Source organism: Ruditapes philippinarum, unplaced genomic scaffold (genome assembly GCF_026571515.1).
Source record: "Ruditapes philippinarum isolate M1 unplaced genomic scaffold, ASM2657151v2 ctg909_1_1_1_1, whole genome shotgun sequence".
NCBI lineage: Eukaryota > Metazoa > Mollusca > Bivalvia > Venerida > Veneridae > Ruditapes > Ruditapes philippinarum.
The window spans coordinates 15,898-39,429 of record NW_026866920.1 but is presented as its reverse complement, the minus strand read 5'-3'; the positions used below and the strand labels follow the sequence as shown (position 1 = coordinate 39,429).

The 23,532-nt window shown below is 35.1% G+C and overlaps 1 protein-coding gene across 1 annotated transcript; it reads right to left on the bottom strand.

Annotated features, from left to right (window-relative positions):
• LOC132734209 (uncharacterized) lies at positions 1 to 6,045 on the bottom strand. The gene is made up of 4 exons (XM_060720905.1): positions 5,841 to 6,045; positions 4,926 to 5,045; positions 2,663 to 3,740; positions 1 to 1,789 (listed from the first exon to the last, which is right to left on the bottom strand). Exons 2-4 carry the CDS (start codon positions 5,034 to 5,036, stop codon positions 675 to 677), a joined length of 2,304 nt encoding a protein of 767 aa, XP_060576888.1. The 5' UTR covers positions 5,037 to 5,045; positions 5,841 to 6,045; the 3' UTR covers positions 1 to 674.
• Positions 6,046 to 23,532: the final 17,487 nt, after the last annotated feature.

Here is a 23,532-nt window from a genome sequence, read left to right as displayed (position 1 = left end):
TTGTTAGTGCGGTAAGTTTATTTATTACATAATTATATATATTTAGTTTTTGCCTTTGTTTTGAAGGATAATTTGATATTAACAAAAGTATCAAACGTTGACATAAGTCTTAGCACATTTTGGAAACACATAATAATTAAGTGTAGTGTAGTGATTAGCACAATGCAATACAGAGACCCGTGGTTCCAGTCCAGGCTGCTGTGTGTCGATTTTTCAATGTAGTATTTCCTACTTATATGACTTTCTTGCTTTATTTCATATATTTAATATATAACTAAGTACATATAATTAGTCTTATGCAACGGTTAGAGCCGACATTGTGGGTTCGATTCCCGGGCTGGCCAACGAAAATATCTAATCAGTCTTTCGGGTGAGACGTTAAATCGAGGTCCCGTGTATGAGTGCTTATACACTTGGCACGTTAAAGAACCAGGAGTTTCTGGAATATGGGAATATTTCTGTATATGTATCTTGCACTATCCTCCAAAATATAAAATGGATAATACTCTTCTTGAGGACTCGCCCGTATGGGCAACCGGTGGCGAGTATAATAAATAAACACACACGCACGCATGTACGCAGACACACACCTCATTAGTCTTTATCATATGGACGTTTGATGATTGTTACCAACATAACGTCTGGATGATACAGACTAATGAATCTAAATAAAATCATATTGCTCGAGCTGGAACGTTTGCAGAGACATTTTTGTCGACGTCCGCTTCATTAGATGACTGTTCAACAATGACGTCACTATTATTTTTGTTGACCAGTCCCTCATAAAAGTCATCAAGTCTAACTTCACCAAATATATGCTTCATAAGTTGTCCCTTTTTTGGTTTATCGGAGCGGTATGGTCTTAGACCGAGGTCCTCCGGTTGTGCTTTGCCTTTGATAGGTAGAAATGGGATATAAGAAAAAACGTTTGGACGCCTTATCATTTCGTCAATATCTTCTAACTTCTTTTTAGAACCCTGAAGACGGGCAGCTTTTAAAGCTTGCATGTACACCAGTTTGTGTACATCAGGGTTTACTAATGGAAATGGATGAGCATGACGATACCAAGACGTTGGCGACGTCGACTCCTCGCCACTGGACCAGTACCTCCCATCGTCTTCGTATATGATAGAATCTAAATCCATGTAGTCCTCGTCGATAGCTTGCTTACTTCTTATATTCATCCGCGTCACGTGATTTTCTTCTGATGTCGATTGGCTTTTTATCTTTGTTCTATTTAGAGTATCATCATCTAATGACGTCTTACTTCTTGAAATACGTCTTATTTTGCCGTCGTCTGTTGATGTTCCACTACTCGTATATATTCTGGTCACGTGGTCTTGATCAAGCGTTGTTTTACTTCTTCTATTTAAGTTTGTTATATCATTTTGGAGCATTTGTTGACGAGTCGATAAACAGCGCGTGCTGGAAGAAGCGCGAGTATCACTATCAGCTCGTGAATTGTGAATTAGCTGCGAAATACCACTTTTTACCATTACGCTGTCTAACCGATAACTTTTTCCACAAACTTTACATAAATTTTGAGAACTCGTTTTCTCCCTAAGTGTAGAAGAACACATACAAACTGATCCTCGTCTGCTAGGCTGGATTAGTGAATCCGCTGTTCTTTCCGAGAATATAATGGTGGCGTCTTCACTGATATCTTTTGACGATCCGATTTCAGAGTAGTCTCCCATTTCTGTTTTAACTCCCTCCAAGTCATGTTCGAAATTCTCACTTTGTTGTTCATCTTTCTGATTTATCAACTGGTCGTCATCATTTTGATGGCCTGAAAATTTAAAAAAAAAACCCATAAAACGCAAGTTAAAAGCTTGTACACGGTCAACATATCTTGTAAATTTAGTGTTAAGAAGTGTTGAGTTGTCGTTAACAATAGTTGAACATTGTGTATGGAAAATGAGTTATGTCACGGTATTTTACGGACTAGGAACAAAGATCTATTTATCGTTATAGCTATATAGATCTTTATATCGTAATATATCGTAATAGGAATATAGATAATTATCGTAATAGGAATGTAGATCTATATATCGTAATAGGAATATAGATAATTATCGTAATAGGAATAAATATCTGTATATCGTAATAGGAATATAGATAATTATCGTAATAGAAATAAAAATATGCATATTGTAATAGGAATATAGATAATTATCGTAATAGGAATAAATATCTGTATATCGTAATAGTTATATAGATTATTATCGTACTAGCAATATAGATCTATTTATCGTAATATATCGTAATAAGAATCTATATCTTTATCGTAATAGGAATATAGATCTATATATTGTAATAGCAATATAGATCCTTATCGTTATAGGAATATAGATCTATATATCGTAATAGCAATATTAAACCTTATCGTAATAGGAATGTAGATAATTATCGTAATAAGAATATTATACAATTATTGACTAGTGAGCTATTGAATAGGATGTTCACGATATTTAGCGGTAAATGTCATATGACAATGTCATATAGATTATAAGTCAATAACTGTTTTATTATATGATCAGTCTAAAATAAAAAAAAACACATACCCAAAAAGTAAAGCCTAATTTTAAAGACAAGTTATCATTGTACTTATCATTGCGGTGTAACTATTACCTATTTTGTGGAGTAAGAAGATTCTGGTTACCTGATAGTGTCGGTATTGTTGAGGTACTTCTGTCAGACGTCACATACAAAATTCTTTCTCGTTGGTGCCCCGCTTTTGGTCTTTTCAGAACCTCACGTTCTTCCGGTATCATTGCATTTTCTCTAACAAGTGGTTGGGGGCTAAAAAACGTATTCTTTGCAACATCTACATTGTCAGAAACAATATCAACTTCCATCGATTGGTCGAAAGGAGACGATTTCCGTTTGCTGTTTGTCGTCCTCGACCATTTACCTTGCAATGTAGAAAGTGAATGCTTGCCACCTGGTGTAACTGAACGTCGTGTTGGTATTGTTCCCGGTGAGTCTTTACTTTGCAATGTCGTAAACGAATGTTTACTAAACAACGACCTTTCTTCCCCTGACGCAAACTTGGAGTCAAGGTCATCGCTGGATTTCGACGGCGTTGTTCCTTCATTAAAAGTGGAAAGACCAGATATTACACTCTTGTCGTCAAAACCAGTAGGGATGAAAGTTATACGATCTCCATCAGACATAATGTCATTTATACCTTCAGGAAGAAGAGTACCTGACATGAATGGAGATTTTCCAGACAAACAAGTAAGCTCAACGGAAGCTGTTCTGGCTGCGCTTGATTTTTTCGTTGTATTAAAAGATTTACCACTCAAACGACTATTTCTGTCTTGGGTTAAGGGAGGTAAACTTATTTTGCTAGTACCATCAGTTATTTCCCTTTGTATTAAAAATTCATTCGTCTGCTGTTTGTAATTGCTTATCCTTGACCCAAATGAGTCGCGCGTTTTCTCCTGTTTTAAAGGTGACGGCTGTTTTGTGGACTTTGATCCGCGTCGAATAGTAACGCTTATTTTTTCAGGTTGATTTTCTTCAGAATCACAGAAAGAAGTATCATCTTTACAACCAGTTTTTGGACGGCCTTCGGGAACGTGCACACTTGTCGTCTGCAACGCATTGTCCAGATGGTCAACAGAATTAAAGAACCCTTTTTTGTATAGATAGCCGTTTGGTATTCGAAATATCCCACCAGGGTCAACTCGACTACAAACGTGGCACATACTTTGATGAAGCGTGCGTCTGCGTAGCTACAACCACAAAAAAAACAAGAATGGAAAGTCATATTATGGAGATAATTATCTTAGATGAAAGTGAAACATTTATGATATAATTGAGAATATGATATTTGATTTAACGACACATCGACATATTTAAATTTCCACAGGAGCCTGAAATTATATCAAAAACAAAAAAAATAACGATTTAAAAAAAATTCCCATATATATACTATAAAAAACACAAGGAAGGCAACAACATTTCCCCACCCACAGCTACATTTACCAGGAATATTTATAAAAACGCCTGGGATTTACTTCCGAGCACTTTAATCAATAAAGCACATTAAAATCTATCAGAAACACTGATTAACTCTTATCAACTATCCAAAACTATACGCCAATTGAAAAATGAATTTATCACTGCATTCTCCCATCGTCGGTTCCATTGACAAGTTCTGCGCTAAATTCCGCCATACCGTTATTGACCGGTTTTTGTAGATATCGAAATCTTTCCAAAACAAAAAAAATAAGAACGATTTAAATAAAAATCCTATATTTATAATAGTATTTATAATATGGGATTTTTTTTAAATCGTTCTTTTTTCGTTTTGATAAGTTTCGGGAACTACAAAAACCAGTCTATGACGTATGACGGGAATTTAGCGCAGAATTGGCAATGGAACCGACGATGGGAGAAATGCAGTGATAAATTCATTCAATTGGCGTAAAAGTTGGATAGTTGATAAGAGTAATCAGTGTTTCTGATAGATTTTAATGTGCTTTATTGATTAAAAGTGCTCGGAAGTAAATCCCAGGCGTTTTTATAAATATTCCTGGTAAATGTAGCGGTGGGTGGGGAAATGTTGTTGCCTTCCTTGTGTTTTTTATAGTATATATAAGGGAAATTTTTTTAAATCGTTATTTTTTTTGTTTTTGATATAATTTCAGGCTCCTGTGAAATTTCACATGAATTCTATTCATTCAGCCTTTACAGTTAAAGAGTACAGGACTCACTCGGAACAACGCACAGATTAATTTAAGTCCTTATCCGAAGTTTAACGGACTGGGCCGAAAAGTTACGATTGTCTCAGACTATGAAAAGAAAATGGTCGTAAATATCGGATTATATTGTACTAGAATATACATTAATTTTGAAAAAACAAGTAACTAGTTTTGCTACATTCCTGAAAAGATATAGTTGTTTTAGCATCTTACTCTAAACTTTTGTAACTTCATGTGCGTGTCGTTCAATAAAAGGGCCGCAACTCTTCTCTGCGTCCTGCGCAAATCAATGAGACTTCCGGTACGCTCTAATAGCAATACCATTGTCACTGGCTGTTGAAATAAAATGAGCCGCGTCACGACAAAACCAATAAAATGAGCCGCGTCACGACAATACCAGCCTGCGCATCCGGGCAGTCTGATCAGGATCCATGCTGTTCGCTATCAGTTTCTCTGCTTGTAACAGAGTTGGTAAGCGAACAGCATGGATCCTGATCAGACTGCGCGGATGCGCAGGCTGGTCTGGATCCATGCTGGTCGCAAACCCATTATGTTGGTTTTGTCGTGACGTGGCTTAAATGAATTTATTATTTTTTTAAATAAATCATTAACAGTATTAACTTAATTCTAAAACGTGTGACATTATTGAGTTATTTTTTTAAGAGTCTTTCATGTGGATAAAACAGTGAACTCAAATTCATACTATTCGGTTGTTCAAATTTTATACATGCGATTCGACTTTATCAGAAGAAACGAGGTCGGTTTTAACTACCAACCAACTTGTTGAACCCCAGCTTTTATTGTTGCAAATTATATGTCAAATTTTATAATGTATGCGTTATTAATAAATCACAAGTAAATTAATATAGTTTTAGCTTAATTAATGTTTTTTTTTCAATTATTTGAAATATTGTAATTAATTATAATTGATTAAAATTTAATTGCAATTGAACCCATTTCTGCTTTTACATCTTTATAACAAATATAAATATACATGTATGATGTTTTATCAAACGACGCGATGAATAATTGAATATATGAGCATAAATATAATTAATTTCATAAAAAATAATATAATTTTAAATAAAATTTAAAAAAAACTGTAACTTTTTATAATAATTTACTTACCTATATCTTAAGAGCTTATTTCCAAATAATATTAATTTTAAAACATGCCACTTGTTATTATTCATATAATATATGCTTATTATAATAATTATACTTAAACAAGAAAAGTAAACAATAGGATATACGTTGGCCAAATATTTACAGAGAAGTCAATCCTTTGACAAAACTAAGTACACGAGAATTTACAAATAATTAAAACCCTTGTTATAAGTGAAGCTATTCGAAAGAAAAACAAAAATATATTTTTGCCGAGCCATTGTGTTTGTTCACCGAATCATTTATATTGACAGTAGTATATTACGAACGCTCTGTGGTCTAAAAATGCCCCATACACTTGATAAGTCTGCCTGAAATATGAGTAACTCAACCTAAAAGTATATCGTATATAATTACATCTGATTAGTCGACGTTAAACCTGATACTTCATGCATTGATAAATATACAATCTGTGTGGTGACTGATTTAAGTCATGTCATATTTTCGCCTTTTTTCGACACGAAAGTGCAACAAGAAGGTAGCTGGTATAACGCCTTGTTCTGCTTAAGAAGGAAGCTGGTAAAGCGTAGCGTTCTACTAAAGAAGGCAGCTTGTATAGCGTAGTGTTCTGCTAAAGAAGGAAGCTGGTATAGCGTTGTGTTCTGCTAAAGTAGGTAGCTTGTATAGGGTAGTGTTCTGCTAAAGGAGGGAGCTGGTAAAGCGTAGGGTTCTGCTAATTCAAAAGAAGGTAGCTGCTATAGCGTAGTGTTCTGCTAAAGAAGGGAGCTGGTAAAGTGTAGATTTCTGCTAAAGTAGGTAGCTGGTATAGTGTAGTGTTCTGCTAAAGTAGGTAGCTGGTATAGTGTAGTGTTCTGCTAAAGTAGGTAGCTGATATAGCGTAATGTTCTGCTAAAGTAGGTAGCTGGTATATCGTAATGTTCTGCTAAAGTAGGTAGCTGGTATAGTGTAATGTTCTGCTAAAGTAGGTAGCTGATATAGCGTAATGTTCTGCTAAAGTAGGTAGCTGGTATATCGTAGTGTTCTGCTAAAGTAGGTAGCTGGTATAGCGTTGTGCTCTGCTTAAGAAGGTAGCTGGTATAGTGTAATGTTCTGCTAAAGTAGGTAGCTGGTATATCGTAGTGTTCTGCTAAAGAAGGGAGCTGGTATAGTCTAGTGTTCTGCTAAAGTAGGTAGCTGGTATAGCGTAATGTTCTGCTAAAGTAGGTAGCTGGTATAGCGTAATGTTCTGCTAAAGTAGGTAGCTGGTATAGCGTAGTGTTCTGCTAAAGTAGGTAGCTGGTATAGTGTAGTGTTCTGCTAAAGTAGGTAGCTGGTATAGTGTAATGTTCTGCTAAAGTAGGTAGCTGGTATAGTGTAGTGTTCTGCTAAAGTAGGTAGCTGATATAGCGTAGTGTTCTGCTAAAAGTAGGTAACTGGTATAGTGTAGGGTTCTGCTAAAGTAAGTAGCTGATATAGCGTAGTGTTCTGCTAAAGTAGGTAGCTGGTATAGTGTAGTGTTCTGCTAAAGTAGGTAGCTGATATCGCAATGTTCTGCTAAAGTAGGTAGCTGGTATAGTGTAGTGTTCTGCTAAAGTAGGTAGCTGGTATAGTGTAGTGTTCTGCTAAAGTAGGTAGCTGATATAGCGTAATGTTCTGCTAAAGTAGGTAGCTGGTATATCGTAATGTTCTGCTAAAGTAGGGTAGCTGGTATAGTGTAGTGTTCTGCTAAAGTAGGTAGCTGGTATAGTGTAATGTTCTGCTAAAGTAGGTAGCTGATATAGCGTAATGTTCTGCTAAAGTAGGTAGCTGGTATATCGTAATGTTCTGCTAAAGTAGGTAGCTTGAATATCGTAGTGTTCTGCTAAAGTAGGTAGTTGGTATAGCGTAGTGTTCTGCTAAAGAAGGTAGGTAGTATAACACCTTGTTCTGCTGAAGAACGTAGCTGGTTAAGCGTAGTGTTCTGCTAAAGGAGGTAGTTGGTATAGCGTTAGTGTTCTGCTTATGAAGGTAGCTGGTATAATGTATTGTTCTGCTTAAAAAGGTAGCTGGTAAAGCGTAGTGTTCTGCTAAAGAAGGTAGCTGGTAAAGTGTAGTGTTCTTCTAAAGTAGGTAGCTGGCATAGCGTAGTGTTCTGCTAAAGAAGGTAGCTGGTAAAGTGTAGTGTTCTGCTAAAGAAGGTAGTTGGTATAGCGTAATGTTCTGCTAAAGAAGGTAGCTGGTATAGTGTAGTGTTCTGCTAAAGAAGGTCACTGGTATAGCGTAATGTTCTGCTAAAGAAGGAAGCTGTAATATTGAAAACCCTCAATATAGAAAAATTATAAAAAGTGAAATCTGCAGCAGCAGTAGCACAGCAGTAGCAATAGTAAAAATATTAAACTTAAAATTGGGAGTAGCAGTAGCAGAGCAGTAGCAAAAATGTATGGGAAGTTAGCAGTAGAAAAATTATAAAACGTGAAATCTGCAGTAGCAGTAGTACAGCAGTATCAGTAGTAAAATCATGGAGATAAGATATATTGTTTATATATCTGTGGTTAAATTATAAAACGTAAAATTGCCAGTAGCAGTAGCAGAGCATGCAGTAGCAGTAACGCAGCAGTAGCAGTAGCACAGAAGTACCAATAGCACAGCAGTAAAACGTGAAATTGGCAGTGCCCTTGACAGCAGTCGCAATAGCAGTGGCACAGCAGTCGCAAAATTATAAAACTTGAAATTGGAAGTAGCGCAGCAGTAGCAGTAGCATAATAAAAAATATGAAGTTAGTAATAGCGGAAGCACAGCAGAAGCAGTAGCAAAATTATAAAACGTGAAGTTGACAGTAGCAGTGGCACAGCAGCAGTAGTAGCAAAATTTGTTTTTGCTACATGTGTATGGGAAGTGGGCAGTGGCAGCAGCAGCAGTAGTAAACGTGGAGTTAACAGTATCACAGCAGTAGCAGTAGCAAAATTATGAAACGTGAAATCTGCAGTAGCAGTAGCACAGCAGTAGCAATTGGCAAATTATAAAACGTGAAATTGGCAATAGCAGTAGCACAGCAGTAGCAGTAATGCAAGATAAAATATTTTCAAACAACTTTATATTATGGTTTCGTGGATATCCGTGACGACAATCGGAATATCCTCGGTTAGGCTATTAGTCCTTATCCGAAGACTGATGGAAAGGGCCGATTTGCGATATAGAAAATGTTATTTCGAGGTGTGCAGTACATTTCTAAAATAATTTATAAACACATGTTTTGAAATGGTAGATAATAAAAAGGTATTTAATAACAACATCTTATCACATAATCACATCATAATGACCACATTCAATATTCAATTAATTGTTTCAAAATGAGCAAAGAATTTATGTTATTAGCTATGAAAAGAGAGACTTACCATAAAGTACTATTTATTTATTAGGAGTGAGAAGAAATCATCTTGTAAATAAAAGTGGTATAGTGAGTTAGAAGACAGCACAATTTTCCATGAAATTAAAAAAAAAAACAACAAAAAAAAAACCCAAATAAAAAACGAATTTACTTTCAGACATATAGAGGCTGCAATTTACAATGTGTACTTTTGGCAGCGATTATCTTCCATTAACAGAGTTGGTTACAACAATATCAGAACTGCGGTTCTATAAAAAAGAACATGACTTTTCTAATATGTTTTATTGCCTATTAACAGTCCTATTTATTTACTTTCAGTACTCGTTTGTGTCTACTCCATATCATATCCCCTCGAGCATGGACACGAATGTCAGCCATTGTAAAACACCTAAAAGCTACATTAACTATTTAGGTGTGAACATTCAATTGTATTACTCAATTTCTTCTTTACTAATGTGATAATGTACATAGGGACTACAAAATAGTTATAAATCAGAGCGGGCGCTGTGGTGCAGTGGTAAAACTGTCTGACTACAAGTCTAGGGGTTGCGAGTTCGATCCCCCGCTACTCCACTAAAAATACTAACAACAACAATAATAAAAATGACTCTTGTAATGGCGATTTCAATATAAAACGTAATTCACACAATTCATAGCTTTCACAAAAAACGGAACTAACGGAGAACCATTCACGCACTGACAGACAGGACACTACTCACACACTGACAGACACTTCTCACACACTGACAGACAGGACACTACTCACACACTGACAGACACTTCTCACACACTGACAGACAGGACACTAATCACACACTCACAGACAAAAAACGACTCACACACTGACAGATAGGATACTATTCACTTACTACAGACAGGACATCGCTCACACACTGGCACACAGGCCATAACTCACACACTGACATACTAATAACACATTGGGAAACAGGACACTACTCATAGACTGACAGATAGGAAGCGTCTGACACAATAACACAGGACACTACTGACACGATAAAAACACACAGGACAGTAGTCTAACACCTACCAACAGGACAATACTCACACACTACGCGACACACTGGACACACAGTAAACGACTATAACAATAACACACACAGCATAGAAAACACACACTCAAACACAAAACTGTACTTACATACTTAAACATAGGCTACTGATACACACTGTATACTATTCAAACACAGACATACTAAATTAATAACACACATGACACCATTCACACACTGACACATTTGGCACAACTGATACTCACATAATGACACACACAGCATGCGACTGACACACTGACATACATAGCACTACTCAAACATAAGAAATGACACGCACCGACACACAGGACACAACTCAAACAATAACATACAGACACCCAAAGCACGCATGGCACCCCACACAAAACGTACACACAATCACATAGGGTGCTACTGACACACCGTATATTATTCAAACACATACATGGACTGACACAATAACACACGACACTACTCACACACTGACAGACAGGACACAACTCACACACTGGCAGACAAGACACTTTTCACACACTGACAGACAAGACACTTCTCACACACTGACAAACAGATCACAACTCAAACACTGACCTTACACACCGTCCACTACTACTTTCATTATGACATGGCACAATGCATACTGACCACAATGATGCAGACAGCTAACAAGTCACACATGACACTATGCAAGCACTGACACACAAGGTACTACTAACACAATGACCTTACACACACTGTCACACACACTGTCACACACGTGATTTTCCTCTTAGTTATAAATTAATTCAGACCTTTTCCTACATCGCAATAAAGAATATTAATTGACATTTTGTATTGGGTTTTAATGTTACACGTGCAGTATTTTTTCCGCCAAGACGTGGATTTAAATCTGAACTGCATGTATATCCCTTAACAAAATTCATGTAGGTTGACCTTTTGACGTCATTTTTACTTAATTAATATTCAAAAGCGGCCCATGAAAGCGCATGTGCAAATTTGTGCAAATGACTATTTTAACAAACGCGGTTCTATGAAGCACTATGAAAAATAGAAGGTGACTATGAACAGAATTTGATATAGTATCGACATTTGTTCTTCTATGAAAATTAACACTCATTATTTTGAAGAAATACAGCGTTTTCATTGGATGACAAATAAAGTTGGACACTAAGGCAGATAGGCCTGAGTGATTAATTACAAAGCATTTGAACGAAAACACGTGCATTATTATACATTGTATCATAGTTTGGGGAACTTTCGGCGTACTTAAAGTTTCCACTATGCACGCGTTATTTTGCAGTGCTAGATTAAATAATTTATATTTTGCGTGAAAAAGCAGACATCTTTTCTACAAATTTACCGTAAGAAATTCAGTTTATGCTGAACTGGGTCAAAGATGTTTAGCTTCAATACGCATGACCCATACACAACTTCCTAAAGGGAGAACACTCTATTATCGACGTATTCAGCATTGATCAACTATGGCAAGCCGTTGTTGTAAAAAAATGACTGAAAACTTGTCTTACCTTATAGTTTGGCTATCCACCGTCAAATTATTATCTTTCTGTACTTTACACACATATTATGGTTGATTTATAAAGTTTCAAGTCAAGAGTATGATTCAACAAGTTCATGGTTTTCAAAATAAAATGTCACCAAACAATGTCAAAGTGTTATTTCAAAACAATTAACTGGATATTTATAAAGTCAACATGGAACAGGAAACAGTTCAACAGTCTTTAAACAGGTTTTTTTTACAGTTTTAAATGTATTTATTGGCAGTGGGGACATAGAAATTCACTATGACGCCGCACAACCCTGACATCAGTGCAGAAGGACAAATGTGTCCAGTGATGACACTTATCGCATTGAGCCCACTTCACAATAACTAAACTTGTACACTGCTTAGGAGCTGGAAGTGAAAATTTATGGCTCACAAAGCAATTAGAAGATTTATCCTCAGATCCAGACTCAGTTTTAGCCTCTGAACTGCTGACATAATAAGCAGAAGGACCTGGATGAGGAAGTTGTTTTGAAGAAGATGGTGGAACTGCTTTTGTAGTAGAGGATTTACTTACAGATCTTACAGATTGAGAGGAATTATCTGTGATTGTTGCTTGATTTGCTTTGGGCTTTTTAGCTTGAAGCACTGTGATGTTGTAGGGCTTTGACAAACTACCAGCTAGAAATGGTGGTACAAACTTCTTTCTAGGTTTCCTACTGGGATCAGAGATGCCAGCGATGGTCTTGGACTTGAAGAAAATACTTCTAGGACTAAGTACACCTTCTGGAATGTTTTCTTTGTCAGTTTCTTGGGCATTTATTGTCACATTGGTTTGTCTTGGAGAACGCTGAATACATTGAGGTTGAGGATCAACCGCAGACACATCAGGAACACTTGGATAAATTGAAGAGGGTGCTATCTGGGACTCTTTGATGATACAATCTGAGAATGGATATATTCCAGTCTTCCGGAAAGACGAAATGAGGTTTTCAGGACACAGAGCTTTCAAGTATGGCTTTGAAGTTAATTTAGACACCTCATACTTGGTGATCTTTTGACCTTGATGTTTTTGTAAATACAGTAGACATTCCCTATAGTACATAGACTTCAAAGGTCCGAATACCCCAACATCTAAAGGCTGTGTTATGTGACTTGTGTGAGGTGGAAGCACAAACAGAATTATGTTTTTTTCTCTTGCCCAGTCAACAAGAGAGAGTTGTACATGTGATTTGTGTCCATCAAAAAGAACCAGAGTTGGAGTATCAGATGAGACATTTGCATACTTTATAAAGTGCATTGTAAGAAAATTTTGGAAAATTAGAGAATTAGACCAACCACTATCAGACATTTCACCATCTGCACCAGTAGGAGCTCCATTTAAAAATTCACTATTCCACCGTTTCCCTGGAAAAATGTAATAGGGTGGGATCTGGTTCCCAACAGCATTTCCACCACCAATAATTGTCAGAGTTGATGATCTTGGGGAGGTAACTGCTTGTGGCTGAGAGGTTGCATCACATACTATATGTGGTGGAGCATGCTCTGTATTAATGCCAGTCTCATCAATGTTATAAATGCGCTCGGGATTCCCTTCGAGTCCATTATCAGAAATAATGGTGCAAAGTTCCTTGAAATATTGATCAAGGACATCCTTGGAGGCACATTTAGCTCGAAGTAAAGAGAGCTTTTGAGGTTTTGCAACTTTCAGATTTTCCCATCTCGTTAGGAAACCATAAAACCAACTGTGACTAAGTGGTTTGTCACTGTTCATTTTCTTGCCACAAGCCACTGCAAAATCAGCAGCAAGATATTGTACATTGGCCTTAGTATAGCCATACCCAATGCTGGCCATGTGCTTTATATGGTCTGCCAACCTCAGTTCTCTTCGGATGAAAATAACTTCAACGACCCCGGATTTGCCCCAGTCTCAACCCTTCCTGATCGCCTATCCTTGATGGTAGATTCTGGCACCCCATACAGCCTAGAAGCACGATAGGCAGACATACCCTTATTGGTTGCATCATAGGCACGTTGAAGATTTGCTGGGTCATACTGGCGCCTCAGTTTCACTGGGTGTGGTGTACTAAAAGAAAGACGCCTCTTAGCAGTCACTGTATGAGAAACCTGAATGAAGAATAACAGAGTAAAAAAAACTTACCTAAAAATGCAGATCTTCAACTTGCTCTGCTCAGGATGGTTAATAATGTAAGTGTAATTATTACGTAAACGGCCTTCCATAGAAAAAAAGTGACGTCATCAGTGTACATTGAGAAGTGATAGCAGACGGATGTTAATTGTTGTGGATAAAGCTTTGAAAAAGGAATAAGTTGAGGAATAAGCATATTAATTATTAGGATTTTATAGATTTTTATTAATAATGAAAAATTTTACCTGAATTTGTGACATTTTCTACGAAAATTTAGCGATTTGATGGAGCGTGAACTTCCTTGTTATTGTTTACTCACGTGAGAGGGTGGTAGGCGGTGCTATTTATGTAAATTACCGTATTTTCGGAATACGTCGATAATAGAGGTGCGCCGATAATACCGAGTTCGAGTATACATGCACAGTGCGTTAACTGGAGTGCAGGTATTAGTTACCCGCACTCAAGAGCATGCCCATTGATTGGTTCATTTTTGCTGGGGTTTACTTATTGTGACGACAGAGAAAGGGATAGCGAAAGAAATATCGTATTCAGATGCTCGTTCATTGGTTACTTATTTCTAGGGTTTCATATTGTGACAACAGGGAACGTGTTTTTATGTTTGACTATGATACAAAAGAGAAAGAACATCAAAACACTCGGCAATCTGATTAATACTCGGGGACTACGCACCCTCGTACAAATCAGACGATGCTCTTTCTATTACTAAATGCACGGATAATTAATATCTTTTTCCATTCTAACACGTCAAGAAAAATATAAGTAATAGAAAGATTTCGCATTGTTACATTTTCGCATTCTGGTTACACTTGCGCATCAATAAATTATTATTATTATTATTATTATTATTATTATTATTATTATTATTATCATTATCATTATTATCATTATTATAACGTTTTAAGCGAAAATGCAACAATGCGAAAATGTAACAATGAGAAAAAGCGAAAATGCGAAGAGACAACAAATCATTATTTTATCTTTGTGTTTTAGCATTTTTGTAATTTGAACGCAAAAAAGCGAAAATACGACAGATGGAATGCGAAATACGACAGATTTTCAGACTGAATAAGAACCGAGTTCTTTACGTAACATTATCAGTAGTATTGACCGAAAACTGCAGAGAAATAAATATCCATTTCTTATAATGAGAGGAAATGGCCCACAATTTTCTCTGACAAGAGATGCCTTAAAGGCCAAACAAAAATGTCTAAAAAAGTTAGAAAAAGGCAATAAACCACGGGTTGCATCGTCACTCTTCGACAAAGAAGTTGATCAAATGTATATCAAAGGTGTACTTGGTGCCATGACACCAACAGCATTACTCAACACTGTTTGGTGGAACAATTGCCTTCATTTTGGAATTAGAGGGACAATAGAGCTATATAATCGCAGGTTGGAATGCTTGTCTCATTATCATTAATACTTACATGAAATTTTGCAATAAAATGATATATTTTTATCCAAATATTACAATATAATACAAGATTTTCTACAGAAAGAAATTAATTCCGAGGCTTAATGTGCCTTTAAAGAAAAATTCCTGAAAGATTCAGACCTGCTCGAGGCCGATTAAAGCATTGTAATTTTTTATAATTTATTCCACAGGCTCTTACATCTATTTTATAGTAATTATTACACATTTTGTTTCCTCTAATTGACATGAATTGTAAAACTACAGTACCATCATAGATTTAGACTAATAATCTATCACATTTGAAATGGTTTACCTCAATAATATATTTTTGAACGAAAGTTGATATCATTTCATCTGTGTCTATTTACTTACAATTGAATAGCATATATGAATTTACAACTTCATTCATAAACTATGATAAAGGCAAAATGATGTCATCCTATGTACACAGTTTCATACTTAATAAAAAGATTAAAATTCCATGAATGTCTAAATACTTATTATTTGACTGTTTCCGATCAAAAAGTCTGTCCAAACATTATAAAAAAAATGCCAGCATCATTAAATGTTTTTATGTTATAAATAAATGTTCTTGTCCTGACCGTTTGTTTCTAATCTTAATTTAACATACTACTAGGTAATTATTCATTTAAACAACGCATCTAAGATTTATTCAAATTATATTAAAAAAATTCCATTTCTAAAAAAATACTTGAATAAAATATAACTCTTTTAATTCATTAATACATTCCATGTCATATTATTTTCAGATGGGGAGATATCAAACTTGGCAAAACATCAGAGGGTCTAGAATATTTAGAAATCAATGAACGCCAAACTAAAACCAGGAATTGCGAAAATGTCTGTGATGTAGTTTATTAGTTTATTTAAGTCTCATCCATTACATGTACATATAATACAAATATACATTCAATACAACTTAAAATACATGTAAATGGTCATTCTTATAAAGAATTATAAGAGTCTATATGTATGTTGTTACAAACATGTTACAAGTATCATAAAATACAATCCACAAGGATTCTTGAAGATGGCGATATTAAAACCAAATTATCAAAAATATGCGAAATGAAATAAAAAGGACGGAATATTTTTTCCTGCTACTGGTTTGGAAATATTTAACTAATAAACTTTGAATCGAATAAAAATTTTAAATATGAACGCCTCACTTACAATAAACCAAAACATTCGGAACTATTTCTTTTTTATTTGACCTTGATTAAAAATTCGCATATTATTGCGCGCGGCCTGAACACGAGAGGTTCTGTCAATTGAAATTAAAATAATCAAACAACTATTGAAAGCATGATAAATAGAATACCAAACAAGTGTCTAATATTATAAAATTTATCTCTGCAGAGTCTCGCCCTTCATTATTTTCTCAGCCTTGTCTGATAAATTTTGTAATATTAGACACTTGTTTGGTATTCTCTATTTATACGAAGAGAAAGTGTAAACTTTTATAAATTGTAACTTTAAGGATTAATAAATACCAATTAAAGGTATTATTTCTTTTTTTTCAAGTAAAAGTAGGAAAATAATTATTAAGGGAATTTTTTTGTAATATTTTTTAGTCATGGATATACTATAAATTGTTAAATTGTTATTTACTGATAATTTTCTTTAAATAAAAACACGCACCTTTTTGAGATTTTCAAGGCTGACTTTTAGGCACTAAAATTAAAGTTATTTCACAAAACTATGTGTGATAAAAAAATGTAGACATACATAATATACATATAAGAAACATTATGTATTTAGTTTCTGAGTATTTATATTGTTACAGTGGGTGGTTAATCTGGTGATTAATCATGTGGTTGTACATGTACATTTAATTCATTAACAGCTGACTATTCACATTCATTTTCTACATTGCCATATTTTAAGTTATGTTTAATTCATTTTATTTTGCCATATTTTCTCTACAATTTATATGATTACCATTTTTTATAGTATACTTACTTTGATAAAACTAAGTGGAAAGATGAGCACCATACAAAATACCGCATGCCTTCATGTACTGACAAGGCGCTTAATGATTAAATGCTGACATTTCGTCATTTTACCCGCCGAAATACACTTTAAGACTTTAAATGCATTGTCGGATACCCAAGGTTGATTAACATGTATTCAAACCGTGGGATGCGTTCATATACAGCAACAGGTTTGTAAAATATCGAGGTATATCTTCATATCTGTAGTGAGTTAATCGAGCAAACACATGACGTTGTATCAACGTTGGTAATACGTTGGAGTCCAACGTTGGATTGACGTTGGAATGTAGTTGTATATGAAAGTTTTTAAGACGTCAGAATCCGACGTTGATCAAACGTCGTTAATAACATAATTACAACATCTATTTAACGTATATATAACTACTTTCAAATCAATACTCAACGTAAACCAAACCAGTTACTAACGTGATTAAAAGCCATTACTAACGCAATTCCAATAATTACTTAACATAAATCTGACCCATTTTCAATGTTTTAATGCTATCAGGTTAATTGCTTGTGCTTGCTTATTGCCATTTATGTTATGTTTTTGCCTTTTTAGCTCAAATGAGCTAGCTCAGGGTGAGCTTTTAGGATCGTTGAATGTCCGTCGTCTGTCGTACGTCCACACTTGTTCGTTTACACTCTATCGGTCACATTTTTGACGCAATCATCATTAAACTTTGTCAGGATGCTTATCTATGTGATAGCTCGGAAGAGTTTGAACATGGGTCATCTCGGATGAAAAACTAGGTCACCGGAGCTTAAAAAAAGAAAAACCTTGGTAACACTCTAGTGGTCACATTTTCCCCTTATTAATCATCAAACTTTGTCAGGACGCTTATTTAAGTAATAGCTCGAATGAATTCGAACATCGGTTATCTCGGATGAAAAACTAGGTCACCGGAGCTAAAAATAGAAAAACCTTGTTAACACTCTAGTGGTCAAATTTTTGACTCAATCATCTATAAACTTGTCAGGATGCTTGTCTAGGAAATTGCTAAATGAGTTTGAACATGGGTCATCTCGGATGAAAAACTAGGTCACAGGAGCTTAAAATATAAAAACATTGTTAACATTCTAGTGGTTCCATTTTCGACTTAATTATCATCAAACTTGGTTAGGATGCTTTTCTAGGTAATTGCTCGAATGAGTTTGAACATGGGTCATCTCGGATGAAAAACTAGGTCGAAGGAGCTAAAAACAGAAAAACCTTGTTAACACTCTGGTGGTCATCTTTCTGACTCAATCATCATCAAATTTGGTCAGGATGCTTGTCTAGATAATTGCTCGTATGAGTTCGAACGTAGGAAATGGTTTTGATGATTTCTAGGTCAAGTTCGAATATGGGTTATCTTGGGTCAAAAACTAGGTCACACCGCCCAAATATAGAAAAACAGTGTTAACACTTTAGTGGTCACATTTTTGACTCATTTGTCTTCACACTTGGTCAAGATGCTTGTCTAGTTAATTGCTCGGATAAGTTTGAATATGGGTAATCTCGGATGGATGAAAAACTAGGTCACAGGAGCTAAAAACAGAAAAACTTGTAACAACTCTAGTGGTCATCTTTTTGACTCAATCATCATCAAATTTGGTCAGGATGCTTGTCTAGATAATCGCTCGTCTGTTCGAACTAGAGTAATGGTTTTGATGATTTCTAGATCAAGTTAGAATATGGGTCACCTGGGGTCAAAAACTAGGTCACACTGCTCAAATATGGATAATCCTTGTTATCACTCTAGTGGTCACATTTTTGACTAAACGGTCATGAAACTTGGTCAGAATGCTTCTCTAGGTAATTGTTCGGATGATTTCGATGGGTCAGGTGAGCGATCTAGGGCCGTCTTGGCCCTCTTGTTGGTTTTTGCCTTTATGTTTTTTTTTCTTTCTTTTTGCTTTTGTTGGCTTATGATTAGCGGTTTAATGTTTTATGAATTTGAATTGCCTTTAATTTATCAATTTGATTATGTGACACAAAACAATACATTCAAATTTATTACTTAGTCTGAGTATTTATTTTCATTTTAGAAAGGATGTAATTTGACTATTTTAATAAGTTTAAAATATTGAATTAAAGACGATATCTTTTCACTTTAACGTTCCATTTTTGTAAACTTGTTTCTCATTGGTCTTTTAACTCTTCGTTTTTACTCGTCCAAATCGTTTGTATAACGATGCGTTTAGATTTTCGCGCTACTTCTTGATTTTTATTAGTCCTACTTAAAAAAATACAAACAGAGGTATCATTTCAGTCATGTCGGCGTTTCCGTTGCCGTCCGCAAACATTAACCTTGATCATAACTTTATAAGTTCTTTGTGTATTGTCTTCATACTCGATCACAACAACTCTTGGGACAAGACCTTCACATAGCCAGCATAACATTTACCTTCTTATAAATAACATTACCTTTCAAATCGGGGTGTTTTTGCTGTGATTTTTACTTCAGGTGGCAATAAATTGTTTATTGGGAATATTGTCTATCAAAATATCTGAAACATATATCTTATTAAGAAAGATTACAACTTCAAGGAAACTTAAACAACATTGATCCGTCCTATTAAAAGACCTTGACTTTGAATGCAAATTATGAATATCCCATTATTATGTAATTGGCTATAACTATTATTAAGAATTGATTAACTTTATTCTTAGATATTAAACACAAAATTGTAGATCTGCTTTAACATGGAGTTATCTTTTTTTACTTGACAAAGCAATTTGACAAAAATATTCTATAATATGACATTGTAACTTTTTGGTTGTTAATGACCGTGACCATCAAGTCAATTATGATTTTTGGTTAATTGATTATAGTTTTGTTATTTATGTAAGATTCAATTCGCATACTTCAAACCTAAACAGATTGTACCAAACAACATAAATTTAATAATTTAGATGTGACCTCTAACCTAAATTGACTTGAGTCTTTAACTTAAATACCTGACACGAAGCGTGTGTTTTCAAACTAGTATTCATAGCCGCACTATTATTATGGGGAAAGACATCGCATTATTGACACGTTAAGCTTCTGGAAAAACAAGCACCCCCAAAGCTAATTATAACGCGACAGTGACATTTTCGTTTTCTAAAAATAGAGATCGGCTAGCTTTACTAATACACTATAGGAGTGAGTTGACAGATATATTTAGAGGTTAATGGGTCCTTATCTTGCTTATACTTGACGGCAAATTTTAATTTCAATCTGAAATCCTTGGTAAAATGTGAAACGTTTATCTAAAAAATAACATATTTAACCTTAAGAAAAGCTGAAGGCCGCTTTAAATTGTAAAACAACGTATACATTGATATACACATGACTAAGGTGCGGAATTATAATAAAATGTCCTGTTTGGGGTATAGTACAGACTTCATACTCAAAACATGTATTAAAAGTGCACAGAATTTAGTATATTAGTCATGTATAGATTTTCAAACAGATTTTCATAATTAACGACCCCGTATATCTATCTTTAGCTATTTAAGGTTTGCCGTATTTACACGTATATTGACTGTAAACGGGACTCCCGTATATTCCGTATACTCCCGTTTATCCCATACTTTCCCGCGTATATCCATACACTCACTATTATATCCATCACACTCCCGTTTATCCCGTACACTCCCGTATATCCTATACATTCCCGTATATCCTGTACACTCCCGTATATCCAAGTACACTCCCGTACATCCTGTACACTCCCGTTCATTCCGTATACTCCGAAGTATTCATATCGTTTTCGCAGTGCAAAGAGAAGCTTGAAATACATATTCTTATGACCATTATACATATGGTGTAACAGAAACTGTCACATGTACGGTGGACAATATCTGAAAGGTTATCTTAATGTAAGCATATTTATATAATTTATATACATATTAATGTAATTCATAATAATATATTTATTTACAAGAATATCTCCGACGTTTTGCTTTAATATTTTTTTAACAATCTATGATCGGTGTTGCACCTATGACAGAATAACATTTGAATAGATATATGTTTACACAGTGTGTAGTAAAAACAAAAAAGGGCATTTGCCGATTTTCTATCCAGATGTACCGTCAGCAGGGCGTATAGGGCTTGAAAAATTATACGGCAAGCGAGACGACTAAGTGCCGAGTGGGGAGCGTGCGGGAGGGGAATTTTGAAATAGGAAAATAAAATTAAATAACTCAGAAGAAGACAACACAATTATATATCACTGTAAGAAAGTATGGAAAATTACCAGTACAACGGTAATTAAATGTCTATATCATTGAACTGTATTCGACAACTCCTTATAGTTCCTAAGGCCCATGGTTGAGGAGAAGTAAAGGACTTTCGGCTGATTATTATTGTTGTTTACACAAAAGATAATGGCCTCAATTGATGGTGGGCTAACGCCCTCTGTTCTTTTATGTACTTTCTGCGTAGCCGTTGATCGAACTCGACCACATACGCTCTTCCTTCCTGCGATACGTACAAAAATATGGTTCGCATCTTTTTTGATGAATTCATGTTTTCTTTTGAGCGTGTGTGTCCACAACATTTTCTAGCGTTTGCTGCCTGTTCAAATGCATACGGACAAGAACAAGCTTTATTCAGCCGCATTAAAGGCAAAACACTGAGCAAAAAATACCCCATAAAGTAAAGGGATGTACCTTAAGTAGGGGTGCTTCTCTTGCTCAAACAAAAAGTCGGCACTCGCCTACTTGTTGCCTTGTTTTCCGAGTTCATTAAGAGGTGCAACGCAACCTCTATGTGGCTCGAACCGTGTGGTGAGGACAGCATATTTTTTAGAATCTGGCATTCTTAGTCGGCTTTTGATATCAAAACTTACGATATCCAGGAATCGTGCTCCAAGGGAGCTTGTAACGGTTCTAGAGGGGCCAGAATAAGAAGCAGGGGGAGACAAAGGGGAGGAGGAAGAAGGGGGAGGAGACGCGACATTGGTGTCTGATTTGCTGATCACAGGATGATCACATGCCAGGTCTTGTGAATTCTGTTTTGTTTCTGTCTGGTCAGATTCATTCTCCACTTCAACGGTCCCGTGTTTTTAGAACCTAAAAAGGGTCGTTTGTCCTGGACTTGACGATGTTTCTTTTCATTTTGACAACAATAACTAACCCAAAAATAAATTTTGCCGGGTTGAGACAATATAGATCTAGACTTAAAGATATAAAGTCTTTAAAAATAGAGTATTCCAAAGGAAAACTTTGATTAGAAAGGATTTGTTCAGATATCTGATTATTCTTCTAAGAAATATCTTATTTATAATTTTTTTTTATGTAGTGTTTGATTGTCATAGAATATGGGATTCCCTTATTTTCTTTATATGAATTATGCTGAGTTTTACATTAATCTGTGTAATGTTTCGAGTTTACGAGAAAACTCAATACATGTAGATTAGAAATTTGATTTACTCAAGTAATAGACAATAATTACGTGTCAGATATGACGTAACGAAATATTTTGTAAACTTAAATGGAGATCTAGATCTACCTAATAGTTATAGTACATGAAACAAGTTAGTTACGAGGATATAACACTGGCTGGGGCGACATCAAGGGGTGTTTCTGCTAAAAAATGTCGAGGCCGCTAGTCCGAGACAATTTTTTTTGCAGAAACATCCCGAGATGTCGCCCCAGCCAGTGTAATACCCCCGTAACTAACAAGTTTCATATTCTATAACTGTTTTATCGCAATGACATAATGTTTTCATTTTTGTAATAGAAACCAACAAATAAATGAATAAATCGTTAGCTACATTACAATTATTTATGATAAGACAGTTTTTTCAAGTTTTTTCGCTGCCGCAAAAAAAAAAAGATATACAAAAAACATCCAATGTAAGAGGCGGATTGTAAACTGTTACCAATATTGATTCAAGATTAAAGGGGTTTTTCTTTCAGTGGAAATAATTCATTCAGCGGATGTACCTTTTGATTAAATGAGAGTAAATTCATTTCATTAATTATCTTTGTTTATATTTTGCTTTGTATTTATATATTTATTTTATTTTATTGATTCCATTTTTTTTTAATAATAATAATCCGTGACATATATATGTAACTCACATATAGTTCACTACGTGAGATATACAAATTAAACACATGTTCCTCAAATATGATATCATATTCTTTTAATTAGTAAATTACTTAAACTATATAAGTGTTACAAAGAAATATTTACATAATCAGCAATTAAAACAATGTAATGAAACTGGCCGCGTAC